Raw genomic sequence first — 13,440 nt, 5'->3', positions numbered from 1 at the left:
GGGGGCGCCTCCGGCGTCGACGAGCGTGGCGCCACTGGTGGTGGTGCCACTGGTCACTTCGGCCACGGCGCCGGTGACGGTGCCAGAAAGGGCGCCGGAGAAAGCACCGGAGAGGGCGCCGGCCGCACGAGAGGCGGTCAGCGGAGAGCATGCCCTGGTGCTCAAGCCAGGGGGCTGCCGGGTCACAGCCAGCCCGGGGCGGGTCCAGCAAGGTCTTCTTCGAGCCCCTGACCCAGGAGGAGGCAGCGATGGCCGCCATGACCCGGCGCCTGCAGGGGCGGACGGACAGGATCCAGGCCTTCGCCCAGGCCGAGGTGGAGCAGACGCGGGAGCTGGAGCACGCCCTATTCATAAGTTCTCCCTCGTCTGCTATTTTTTCTTTTTGTTGCTTTTTCTAGGTGGGGGCGCGCTAGTGCACCCACTGGGTGTAGCCCCCGAGATTTGGGCCAACTACGTAGTAGTTGGGTCAAATCTTGAACTGTTGTCTTGCGCTGATCATTGCTCCTTGCAGCAACTGGATTCCTACCGGGTTGGCGTCTTCAACCGGCTTCTAGATAAGCACCGGCAACTCAAGGCGCAGCTCGCCGCCAAGAAGGAGGAGCTCCATGTCGCCGCCGATATTTTTCTTGTGTGCTCTTTTTAGTGGGGGCGCGCTAGCGCACCTACTGGGTGTAGCCCCTGAGATTCGGGCCAAATACGTAGTAGTTGGGTTGAATCTTAAAGTGGTCCTTTGATTCTGAGTCTTTCTTCTGCAGCCGAGGTGCTGTCTTGGAGAACCCGGCTGATTCGAGCTGGCTTCCATTACGACCGGGTTGTCGCCAACACCGGCCGGCTTGGGGCCGAGGTGGCGGAGGCGAGGGCGGAGGCGACGGGAGCCCGACAGGCGCTTGACGAAGCCAGCCGGCTGCAGGAGCGGCTGGCGGGCGACAAGGGCCGTCTTGAGGCCGAGGTGGAGCGCCTCAAGGCGGAAGCCGCCAAAGTTGTCGAGGTGCAGCGGGCAATCGCCGAGTCTGACTAGCAACGCGGCAAGCTGGCCGACGACAAGGGCCAGCTTCAGGCCGAGGTGGAGCGCCTGAAGGCGCCGGTGGCAGCGGCGGAGGAGACCCGTCAGGGGGAAACCCGTCGCCGCGAGGAGTCCGAGAAGGCGCTCGAGGCCAAGGACGCCGAGCTGAAGGCGGCCCTTGCCAAGGTCGCCGACTTGGAGAAGACGCTCCAGGAGCGTGACCGCACCATTGCCAGGGAGCGGCGCGGTACGTTGCTCGAAGCACAGCACCTGGAAGAGTCCTTCTCTAGTAAGTGCTTTTCTTGGGTTCTACCGGGCTGGGATCCCGGCTTCTTTCCCTTGGTGATTGTTATGACTTGCTTTTCTTCTTGCCAGGGGCCTTCCCAGACACGCGCCAGCTGGCGGAGGAAGCCGTCCGCTTTCAGCGGGAACCGCAAGGAGTCGTCGGCTTCGGGACCGACCCGCAGGTGGCTTGGACCTTCCCGGAGATCGTGACCGCCGCCGAAGCTCGTCTGCGAGTCTTGGGCGAGCAGATGGGCGACTCTCCGAGGCCGGCACAGCGATGATGGCGGCCCTCTGGCCAGGCTCCGTTGCACCGAGGAGCTTCTCGCGGTTGGCGCGTTGGTTGGAGTCGGGCCCGGACCAGCTCCATGAGTGGCATCTTTCTTCCCCCGTGCCAGTGCTGAGATGGTGCTCAGGTTCGCGATGTCTTGGCATCCGGATCTGGCGCCGGACGCGCTGATGGGCCAGCGAGCCGATGCGGAGAACCAGCTGCGGGCGGAGGCCGGACGGATCGCGGCCCGGGCCAGCTACATTGTCGGGTTCGCCATTCACGACGAGTGATGTCTACTACGTGACTTTATTCTTGTAGACACATGTTGGGCCTCCAAGCGCAGAGTTTTGTAGGACAGTAGCAATTTTCCCTCAAGTGGATGACCTAAGTTTTATCAATCCGTGAGAGGTGTAGGATGAAGATGGTCTCTCTCAAACGACCCTGCACCAAATACAAGAAATCTCTTGTGTCCCCAACACACCCAATACAAGGGCAAATTGTATAGGTGCACTAGTTCAGCGAAGAGATGGTGATAAAAGTGTAATATTGATGGTAGAAATATATTTTTATAATCTGAATAAATAAAAACAGCAAGGTAGCAAATAATAAACGGGCACAAAAACGGTATTTCAATGCTTAAAAATGAGGCCTAGGGTCCGTACTTTCCCTAGTGCAATCTCTCAACAATGCTAACATAGTTGGATCATATGATTATCCCTCAAAGCGCAATAAAGAATCACTCCGGAGTTCCTATTAGCGGAGAACAAAAGATAGAAATTGTTTGTAGGGTACGAAACCACCTCAAAGCTATTATTTCCAATCAATCTATCCTAGAGTTCGTACTAAAATAACGTGAAGCTATTCTTTCCAATCAATCTAACCAAGAGTTAGTACTAAAATAACACCATATGACACACATCAACCAACTCTAATGTCACCTAGATACTCCAATGTCACCACAAGTATCCATGAGTTAATTCTACGATATGCATCAAACAACTTCATGATCATAATATTCAATCCACGCAAAGAACTACAAGGATACCCCAAAGTTTCTATCGGAGAAAAGATAATAAAAACATGCATCAAACCCTATGCATAGATTACCCCAATGTCACCTCGGGAATCCGCAAGTTGAGTGCCATAACATACATCAAGTGAATCAATATGATACCCCATTGTCACCTCAAGTATTCATACCGCAAGACATACATCATGTGTTCTCAGATCTGAACATTCAATCCTACAAGACAAAACTTCGATGGGTAAAGATTCAATTCATCACAACAAGAGTAGAGAGGGGAGAAACATCATATGATCCATCTATGTTAACAAAGCCCATGATATATCAAGATCGTGACATCTCAAGATCACGAGAGAGAGATTAAACACATAGCTACTGGTACAAACCCTCAGCCCCGAGGGTGGACTACTCCCTCCTCATAGTGGTGGCCGCCGGGATGATGAAGATGGCCACCGGTGATGATTCCCCCCTCCGGCAGGGTGCCGGAACGGGTCTAGATTGGTTTTCGGTGGCTAAAGAGCCTTGCGGCAGTGGAACTTATGGGGTAGGTTAACCCCGAAGGGTTTCGGAATATTTGGGAATTTATAGTGCAAAGAAGGGGTACGGGAGGCCACCGAGGTGGGCACAACCCACCTGGGCGCGCCAGGGGGCCCTGGCGCGCCCTGGTGGGTTGTGCCCCCTCGGGGCACCCCCTAGGTGTAGCTCAGGCCCATTGGGTTCCTTCTGGTCTAGAAAAAATCCAAAAAATAGTTTCGCGGTGTTTGGACTCCGTTTAATATTGATTTCCTGCGATGTAAAAAACAAGCAAAAAACAGCAACTGGCACTGGGCACTGGGTCAATAGGTTAGTCCCAAAAAATGATATAAAGTTGCTATAAAATTATTGTAAAACACCCAAGAATGATAATATATTGGCATGAATACTTCATAAATTATAGATACGTTGGAGACGTATCAATGAGTTCCAGCCAGAGCGGACGGAAGATGGCGGAGTCGTGCCGGCTGACGACTACGGCCTGCTTCTGAACGACCCAGAGGGCAGCTCCGAGGAGACGGGCGTCTACAGTGATGACGATGCCGGAGAGGAAGACGTCGGCACCTCGGTGAACCCGGAGGCCACCGAGTGCGAGCCGGCAGCTGCGCGACCTGGTGCTGGGGATGCCTGAGGCTGCCCTGCTTTATCTTAGTAGAAATTTCGGTTAGGTAGCAAGTCCACCCACCCACTGGGGGTGTTCGGGTGTAATGAATTCTGGCCTTAGGCCTATTTAAATTTGTGATGTGTATATTTCATGGGTGCTTGCACTTTGCTTTTCGTCTTTTGAGCCGTTTTCCTGCGACTTTCCCCTCTCGGGCCTCCCCCCCCCCCCCCCCCCCCCCGCGAGTCTGACGGCCGAGGCTCCGGTCCGTGACAAGGAGTTCGGCCCTTGGGAGGAACGCGCGGTACTTAGGCTTTCAAAACGTTGAGCGGGAGCGAAACACCCACTGGCCGGCTGGCAGCAATCCAGCGAAGCCGGTTGGTGAGCAGCCAGTCGTGTGGAAACTTAAGGTGATGGGGCTGGGTTGGTCGACCCGGCGGCCTTTGACTTAGTATTCATGACGCGCTTGGTGCTTTGGCCCGTTTTGCTTGCCAGCCGATAGCCGAAGCCGGTTCTGCGGCCTAGGGCGAAGTGGAGGGCCGCGACGACCTCAACGCGTTAGGAACCACTAAGGAAGGCGGCGGGTGGTGACCAAGCCGGCCAGCCCCCGAGCCCCGGGTCGAGCAAGTCGAACCGGTGGTGGGGTTGGCTTAAGAGAGAAATGCACACGTGCGGGAGACACAATAGCTTGGTCGGAAAGGGCAGCCCCCGAGCGTCGGTCAGGGACTCCATAGTTTTCGCATGATTACAAAAGGCAGCGATACATACATGCACACAGCTAAATGTAAAACGGGCGGAGGAGTTCTGCGTTCCATGGCCGGGTTGTTTCTTTGCCGGCCGTGTCTCTCTTGCGCTTGTTTGACTTGCGGGCATCGATGAGGTAGTAGGCGTTGCGGTCGCACAAGGCCTTGCTGACGATGAAGGGGCCCTCCCATGGGGGGGACAGCTTGTGCTGGCTGGCTTGCTGCTGGATGAGTCGGAGGACGAGGTCCCCCTTGCGGAACGCAAGGGGCTTGATCTTCTTGTTGTGGTAGTGCCTCAGGACTTGCTAGTAGATGGCTGACCGGCTGAGCGCCAAGAGGTGTACATCGCGACGCACGGTGAGTCAAACTCAACGTCGGTCGGGATGACGGCTTCGGCTCTGTAGACGAGGAAGAACGGGGTGAACCCGGTCGACCGGTTTGGCATGGTGCGGAGACTCCAGAGGACGGCCGGCAAGTCGTCGAGCCAGCTGCTAGGTGAGCGGATGAGCGGCTCGACGAGCCGCAACTTGATGCCAGATAGGATGAGGCCATTGGCCCACTCGACCTGGCCGTTGGACTGCGGGTGTGCAACAGAAGCCAGGTCGAGGCGGATGCCGGAGACGGAGCAGTATTGCGCGAGCGCGCCCTAGTTGGTGCCGTTGTCCGTGATGATGCTTTTCGGCATGCCATAACGTACCGCGATGTCTTTGACGAATCGGACGGTCGTCGGCCCGTCTAGATTCTTGATGGGCCGTGCTTCGATCCATTTGGTGAACTTGTTCACCGCCACCAGCAAATGCGTCATGCCGCCTTGAGCGGTCTTGAAGGGTCCCACCATGTCGAGTCCCCAGACCGCGAAAGGCCAGGAGATTGGGATGGTCTGGAGTGTTGAGGCCGGCTGGTGGCTGCGCTTGCTGAAGCGCTGGCATCCCTCGCATTTGAGGATGAGCGACTCGGCGTCTTGGAGGGCCGTGGGCCAGTAGAAACCATGGCAGAAAGCCTTGGACACCAGGGACCGTGAGGCGGCATGGTGCCCGCACTCGCCCTGGTGTATGTCGAGGAGGATCTCAATGCCCTGGTCCTGCTCGACGCCGCGCTGGAACACGCCAGTGCAGCTGCGCTTGACGAGCTCGTGGTTGATGATGTTGTAGACGGACGCCCGGCGCTGCACTTGCCAGGCCTCGTTCTCGTCCATGGGGAGGACCCCGTTTTCCAGGAACTCCAAGATGGGCAGGGCCCATGATGGGGCCGTCACCATGGCGAAGACGGCCACCAGGGCGGGTTCCGGGGCGGCAGTCCCCGAGCCAGGGTCGGCAGCCCCCGGGTTAGGGACGGCGGCGGCTGGGTCGAGGACGACGGCGGCCAGGTCGGCGGCTGGGTCGAGGACGACGGCGGCCAGGTCGGCGGCCGCAGCCCCCGGGCCGGGTTCGGCAGTCCCCGGGCCGGGTTGAGGTGCGGTCGGGTTGTCCGGAACATAGATGGACTCGGAGTCCGGAGACGGCTTGACGGACGGCTTGTGTAGGTGCTCGAGGGAGACACCAGACGAAATGGACTGCCGTGATGAGGCGATCTTGGCGAGCGTGTCGGCAACCTCGTTTTTCGCACGAGGGACATGGAGGAACTCGCAGCCCACGAAGAAAATGGACAGCTTCTGAACGAGGAAGCGGTAGCTCGCCATGTTGGGGTCTCGGGCGTCCCACTCGCCGGAGCACTGCTGCACCACCAAATCCAAGTCGCCGTAGCACAGGATGCGCCGGATGCCGAGTTCCTTGGCCAGCCGAAGGCCATGCACAAGGGCTTCATACTCGCCAACGTTATTGGTGGCGGTGAAGTGGATCTGGTGCGCGTACCGAAGCCGGTCGCCCTTCGGGGAGGACAGCACGATGCCGGCCCCCAGGCCGAGACGCATCTTGGAGCCGTCGAAGTGCATGCACCAGTGCATCGAGTCCGGCGGCGGTAGGTACTGGGTCTCGGTCCAGTCGACGAGGAAGTCATCCAGAGCTTGGGACTTGATCGTAGTGCGAGGCTCGTAGAGGATGGTGTGGCCGGCTAGCTCGAGCGCCCACTTGGCGACTTGGCCAGAGGCGTCCCGGCAACCGATGATCTCGCCGAGGGGGGGCGTGCTGACCACGGTAACAACGTGCTCTTGGAAGTACTGCTTCAATTTCTTGGCAGTGAAGTACATGCTGTAACACATCTTCTGGTGGTGCGGGTAGTTCTGCTTGGAGGCGGAGAGCACCTCACTCAGGTAGTAGACCAGGCGCTGGACGGCTTGGATCTTGCCCTTCTCTGGTCGCTCGACCACCATCACCGTGCTGAGCGACCGCGAGGTTGCGGCGATGTAGAGCAACAGCGGCTCCTTCTTGGCTGGTGCGGCCAGGAAAGGTGCGGTGGAGAGCATGCGCTTGCGGTCCTGGAAAGCCTCGTCCGCCTGGTCATTCCATTCAAACAGCGTCCTCTTCTTCATCAGCTGATACAGGGGCAAGGCCCTCTTGCCCAGCCGGCTGAGAAACCGGCTGACCGAGGCCAAGCAGCCGGTGAACTTCTGGACATCATGCAGCCGAGCCGGCCTGCGCATGCGCTCGATTGCCTTGTTCTTCTCGGGTTTCGCCTCAATGCCGCGCTCCGAGACGAGGAAGCCCAGTAGCTTTCCAGCCGGGACGCCGAAAACGGACTTCTCCGGGTTGAGCTTGACTTGGTACTCGCACAGGTTGGCGAAGGTTTCCTTCATGTCGTCGAGGAGCGTGAGGTGCTCCTTGGTCTTCACCACGATGTCGTCTACGTAAACGTGGATGTTGCGGCCGAGTTGCGGCAGCAGGCATTTCTGCATGCAGCGCTGGAAGGTGGCGCCGGCGTTCTTCAGGCCGAATGACATGATGATGTAGCAATACGCCCCGAAGGGCGTGATGAAGGACGTCTTCAGGGCGTCGGCCGGGTCTAGCTTTATCTGATGATAGCCGGAGTAAGCATCCAGGAAGGATAGGAGCTCACAGCCGGCGGTGGAGTCGATGACTTGATCGATCCGCGGGAGGGCGAATGGATCCTTGGGACAGGCCTTGTTCAGGATGGTGTAGTCGATATACATGCGCCAGGTCTTGTTCTTCTTCAGGACGAGGACTGGGTTGGCCAGCCACTCGGGGTGGAACACTTCCATGATGAAGCCGGCCGCCAAAAGCTTGGCGACCTCTTCACCGATGGTCCTTCTCTTCTCCTCAGAGAAACGTCGTAAGGGTTGGCGGACAGGCTCGGCGTACTTCCTCGGGATACCCGGCATGTCCTTTGGGGTCCATGCAAAAATATCCTGATTCTCACGGAGGAAGTCGACGAGCTCGCCTTCCTATTTGTTGTCGAGGCGGGTGCCTACGACGATGTACTTGCCGCAGCTGGGGTCTTTCGGGTTCAGCTTCACATTCTTGGTCTCCTTGGAGGGCTTGAACGAGGCCTCGTCGGCCGGCTCCTCGGAGGAACCGACACGGCCGGCATCTCACTGGCCAGGGCGACGATCCGGTGGAGCTGGTGCCGCTCCTCGGCTATGACCAGCGACTCGGCCAGTTTGGCGCCTTCTCGGGCGCACTCCAGGGACTTGCAGTAGTCGCCAGTGATGGTGGTGAGGCCCTTCGGACCCAGCATCTTCATTTTTAGGTAAGTATAGTGGGGGACCGCCATGAATTTGGCGAGCGCGGGCCAGCCCAGCAGTGCGTGGTACGCGCTGGATAGGTCCACCACCTCGAACCAGAGTGGCTCGCGTCGGAAGTGGTCGTTGTCGCCGAACAGGACATCAAGCCGGATCCGGCCGATCGGAGAGCAGGAGAGGCCGGGAACGATGCCGTGGAGGACCGTCCGGGTCGGCTCCAGGTCTTTGGCCTCGAGGCCGAGCTTGCTCATGGTGTCACGGTAGAGGATGTTGATGTTGCTGCCGCCGTCGATGAGGACTCGGGAGAACTTGCACGTGCGTCGAGGTGCGACAATGGTAGGGTTGAGGACGAGGGCGTAGCCACCGGGATTCAGCATGACAGCCGGGTGGTCTTCCCGGGTCCAAGTGACCGGGCGCTCCGACCAGTGCATGTACTCTGGCTTGGCCGGGATGACGGTTTTCACTTCCTGCCGGAGTAGGCGCTCGCTATGCTTATTGTCGCCGAGGCTGGTGAAGACGACGTAAGTCACGTTCTGGGCGGGGTAGACGTCGTCGTGCATCGCGCCGCCAGCCGGGGGCGGAGGAGGAGGCGGAGGCGGCTGCCCCGCTCCGAGCCGGGGCCGGAGGAGGAGGGATGTCGCCCCTCATGAGGCGCTTGGTGATGGCGCACTGCAGAAGCGTGTGCGCGGACGACCTTGCGCCGCAGTGGTGCTTGCAGGGGGCGTCGAGCATTTCCTCAAAACTCATGGAGGGCTGCCACGCCATCTTGCCGGTCTGCCGGCGCTTAGCGGCCGGGTCGGTCGCGAGCGCCTGCTCGGCGGCCGCAACGAGCCGGTTGTCGTAGCGCTGGGCCGGCTGGTCGGCCTTGCGCTTGTTGTTCTGATGGTTGTGCTGCTGTCGGCTGCCTTCGCCGGCCGGCTTCGGAGGGGGAACCGGCTTTGCTTTGCCGGCTTCATCCAGCGCCACCTGGATCTTCATGGCGGAGTTGGTGTTGACGTACTTGTCTGCCGTCACCGTGAGCGCGGCCATGGTGGCTGGCTCGGAGCGTAAGAGCTTGTGTTTGAGGAGGGTGCCATCCCGGCACCCGTTGGCGAAGTACTGGATTGCTTGGACTTCGTGGACGCCCTCGCAGCTGTTCCGGAGCTCGGTCCAGCGTGCGAGGTACTCGCAGACGGTTTCCGCCTGTCCCTACACGCACATGGCGAGCTGGCTGGGACGGCCAGGTCGCTGGTAAGTCCCGGTGAAGTTGCGGATGAAGGCTTGCTTAAAGTCGACCCACGCGTTGATGCTGCCCGCCGGCAGGCTGTTCAACCAGGTGCAGGCCGACCCTTGGAGCATGAGCGGCGCGTAGCGCACGGCGAGCCGGAGGTTGCCTCCTGCGATGCCAATGGTGGTGGTGTAGTCGGTGAGCCAGTCCTCCGGCTTGACGGTGCCGTTGTACTTCGGGGTGTCGTGGGGAAGCGTGAACCCTTTAGTAAAGGGCTCATCCCAGATGCGCGGACCGAAGCACGACGGCCCGACAGGGCCGCTCTCCTCCACCTCCAGTGAGTGGGCGAGCCGGTCGAGGCGGTGGTGGGCGTCGGTGTCGTCGATGGTGCGCGGGCCCAGCCGGCCGGCGACCGAGCCGCGGGGGGCCGGGTCGACCGAAGCCGGACGTCGGCCGGGTTGCACAGGAGGATCGGGTCTGCGCCGGTCTTCCGGGGCCGGCTCGTCGCCCAAGCCGCCGGCAGTCGTCGGGGCGGGGTTGCGCCGGGTCCGGGTGCGGCCGGAGTGCGCCTCGCCGGGTGGTGAAGACGCCGCGTTCTGCTGGTCGCCGGGTCCGTTGACGCGGGCGGAGCCGGATACCGCCGGCTTGGCTAGTTGGTTGAGGCGGTCCTGCTGCGCGTTGGCCGTGTCGAGGAGGTCGTTCACCCGCTTCAGGCGGTACTTCAGCTCTTCGCCCGCGAGCTGATCCAGACCGACTGCGGCCGCCTGGGCGGCGCGCATGTTCTTCACGGGAGTCTCGTAGATGGGCGGGATGGCACCGAAGGCGCGGCCGATCGCGCTGCCCCAGGCTCTTACGTCGGCGACCCGGCTTGGCTCGGCCGCAGTAGGTGTGAAGCCGTAGGCGGCGTTGCTCTCCAGCTGAGTGGAGTCCAGGTGACGCTGCGTGGCGGCGAGTGTCTCGGTCAGGTCCAGCAGGCGTTGGCGGTCCTCCTCGAGCCGAGTCCGGACCTCGGTGATGTTGAAGGCGTCAAAGTCGGTGGCGATGGGGACGTGAAGGCTCTGCATCGTGGCGCGCAGCAGGTTGGGCGAGCCGGCCCGATCCGCTGCGGCCCTGGCTTCGGCAGCCTTCCTCGCCGCATCGGACGAGGAGGAGGTGCCGGTGTCGGTGACGAAGACCTCCACGCAGATGTCCATCGCCCCGGGGAGAGTGCTGCCGCCGGGGGAAAGGGGGGAGTCGGAGAAGTCAAGTACCTCATTGGGGTACTCGTCAGCCACAGGCGCATCAGAGATGCGCGGCGCAGCGAAGGAGGCGGCGAGCGCGTCGATGACGTCGTCCGCCAGTGTGACGGGCTCGTCGGAGTCGGAGGGGAGCCCCGTCTGGAACATGCTTCCGGCCAGGACCTTGAGCTTCCCCACAGTGGGCGCCAACTGTCGTGGTGAGCGCACGACATATGCCAAGGGATGGCTAAAGAGAGGAGGAGGCTCGAGGGCACTGGTGGGTTCCAGAGGCGAGGTTGGCATGAGCGAGCGCAGGACGCAAGACATACCCAGGTTCGGGGCTCTCTGGAGAGATAACACCCCTAGTCCTGCCGAGTGTGGTTTATAGGTAACAGTACAGAGTTTCTCCTAGAGCTGTATGGAGGAAGAAAGAAGGTAGGCCAAGGCTTAGGCTACTCCCTCTCCTTGTGTGTGTGTGTGTGGCTAGTCTGCTTGCTTGTGGTCGGTGAGTGCTAGTTGCCCGTATGCATGACGGCTCCTGGGGGTTTTATAGGTCAACCCCCCAGGGATACAATGGTAATGTTACAAGGCCATGGGGCTGGGTTGTCATCGTCCGGGAAGCTGGTGCTGGGACCCGCCGGGTGTCAGGGCTCGCCGGGTTCTCCGGGCACGGGCCCCGCGTGCCTAGGGGCACTGTTCGCCGTCTTGTCGATCGTCAGGGAATGGCCGGGTTGTGTCAGCTATAGTGGTGCTCCGTCAGGTCGCCGCTTGCTGGCGTTAGCAGTGACAACGGGCGCACTGTTGCCATGCCGGCCCTAGTCAGCAGGTAGGTGGGGCACTGTTGCTACGCCCCGGTGATACGTCCATTTTGCATCATGCTTTTATATCGATATTTATTGCATTATGGGCTGTTATTACACATTATGTCATGATACTTATGCCTATTCTCTCTTATTTTACAAGGTTTACATGAAGAGGGAGAATGCCAGCAGCTGGAATTCTGGGCTGGAAAAGGCGCAAATATTAGAGACCTATTCTGCGCAACTCCAAAAGTCTTGAAACTTCACGGAAGCAGTTTTTGGAATTAATAGAAAATACTGAGCGAAGAAAGTACCAGAGGGGGCCCACACCCTGGCCACGAGGGTGGGGGCGCGCCCTACCCCCCTGGGCGTGCCCCCCTACCTCGTGGGCCCCCTGGCAGGCCTCCGGTGCCCATCTTTGGCTATATCGTGTCTTCTACCCTGGAAAAAATCATAAGCATCCTTGCGAGACGAAACACCGCCGCCACGAAGCGGAACCTTGGCGGAACCAATCTAGGGCTCCGGTAGAGCTGTTCTGCCGGGGAAACTTCCCTCCGGGAGGGGGAAATCATCACCATCATCATCACCAATGATCCTCTCATCGGGAGGGGGTCAATATCCATCAACATCTTCACCAGCACCATCTCCTCTAAAACCCTAGTTCATCTCTTGTATCCAATATTTGTCTCCAAACCTCAGATTGGTACCTGTGGGTTACTAGTAGTGTTGATTACTCCTTGTAGTTGATGCTAGTTGGTTTATTTGGTGGAAGATCATATGTTCAGATCCATTATGCATATTAATACCCCTCTGATTATGAACATGAATATGATTTGTGAGTAGTTATGTTTGTTCCTGAGGACATGAGGGAAGTCTTGCTATAAGTAGTCATGTGAATTTGGTATTCGTTCGATATTTTGATGAGATGTATGTTGTCTTTCCTCTAGTGGTGTTATGTGAACGTCGACTACATGACACTTCACCATTTTTTGGGCCTAGAGGAAGGCATTGGGAAGTAATAAGTAGATGATGGGTTGCTAGAGTGACAGAAGCTTAAACCCTAGTTTATGCGTTGCTTCGTAAGGGGCTGATTTGGATCCATATGTTTCATGCTATGGTTAGGTTTACCTTAATACTTCTTTTGTAGTTGCGGATGCTTGCAATAGGGGTTAATCATAAGTGGGATGCTTGTCCAAGTAAGGGCAGCGCCCAAGCACCCGTCCACCCACATATCAAATTATCAAAGTAACGAACGCGAATCATATGAGCGTGATGAAAACTAGCTTGACTATAATTCCCATGTGTCCTCGGGAGCATTTTCCTTCATATAAGAGTTTGTCCAGGGTTGTCCTTTGCTACAAAAAGGATTGGGCCATCTTGCTGCACCTTATTTACTTTCATTACTTGTTACCCGTTACAAATTACCTTATCACAAAACTATCTGTTACCGATAATTTCAGTGCTTGTAGAGAATGCCTTACTGAAAACCACTTGTCATTTCCTTCTGCTCCTCGTTGGGTTCGACACTCTTACTTATCGAAAGGACTACGATAGATCCCCTATACTTGTGGGTCATCAAGACTCTTTTCTGGCGCCGTTGCTGGGGAGTGAAGCGCCTTTGGTAGGTGGAATTTGGTAAGGAAAAATTTATATAGTGTGCTGAAATTTACTTTCACTTGTTACTATGGAACATAATCCTCTGAGGGGCTTGTTCGGGGTATCTTCACCCCGTCCAGTAGAGCAAAGAGTTTCTCCTCAACCTGCTGAACCTACTGAAAATGTTTACTTTGAAATTCCCTCGGGTATGGTAGAGAAACTGCTAGCTAATCCTTTTACTGGAGATGGAACATTGCATCCCGATTTACACCTAATCTATGTGGATGAAGTCTGTGGATTATTTAAGCTTGCAGGTATGCCCGAGGATGTTATCAAGAAGAAGGTCTTCTCTTTATCTTTGAAGGGAGAGGCATTGACATGGTATAGGCTATGTGATGATATGGGATCATGGAACTACAACCGATTGAAATTGGAATTTCATCAGAAGTTTTATCCTATGCATCTTGTTCATCGTGATCGTAATTATATATATAATTTTTGGCCTCACGGAGGAGAAAGCATCGCTCA

General features: G+C 57.7%; 1 protein-coding gene across 1 annotated transcript; it reads right to left on the bottom strand.

Moving 5' to 3' along the window:
• Positions 1-5,104: 5,104 nt before the first annotated feature.
• Positions 5,105-7,189, bottom strand: LOC109747970 (uncharacterized). Its single transcript, XM_020307018.2, has 2 exons — positions 7,049-7,189; positions 5,105-6,928 (listed from the first exon to the last, which is right to left on the bottom strand). The coding sequence occupies exons 1-2, from the start codon at positions 7,187-7,189 to the stop codon at positions 5,105-5,107; spliced, it is 1,965 nt and encodes a 654-aa protein (XP_020162607.2).
• Positions 7,190-13,440: the final 6,251 nt, after the last annotated feature.

Source organism: Aegilops tauschii, chromosome 7 (genome assembly GCF_002575655.3).
Source record: "Aegilops tauschii subsp. strangulata cultivar AL8/78 chromosome 7, Aet v6.0, whole genome shotgun sequence".
NCBI classification, from domain to species: domain Eukaryota; kingdom Viridiplantae; phylum Streptophyta; class Magnoliopsida; order Poales; family Poaceae; genus Aegilops; species Aegilops tauschii.
Note: the sequence above shows the minus strand (reverse complement) of the source record. Positions and strands in the feature narration are given on the sequence as shown.

Excerpts from the sequence above, each read along its gene's own strand:
- LOC109747970 (XM_020307018.2), bottom strand. The coding sequence starts at position 7,189 with ATGAAGGAAACCTTCGCCAACCTGTGCGAGTACCAAGTCAAGCTCAAC. Across the intron at positions 6,929-7,048 it reads CGAAACCCGAGAAGAACAAG|CTGATGAAGAAGAGGACGCT; the intron begins GCAATCGAGCGC and ends CCCCTGTATCAG.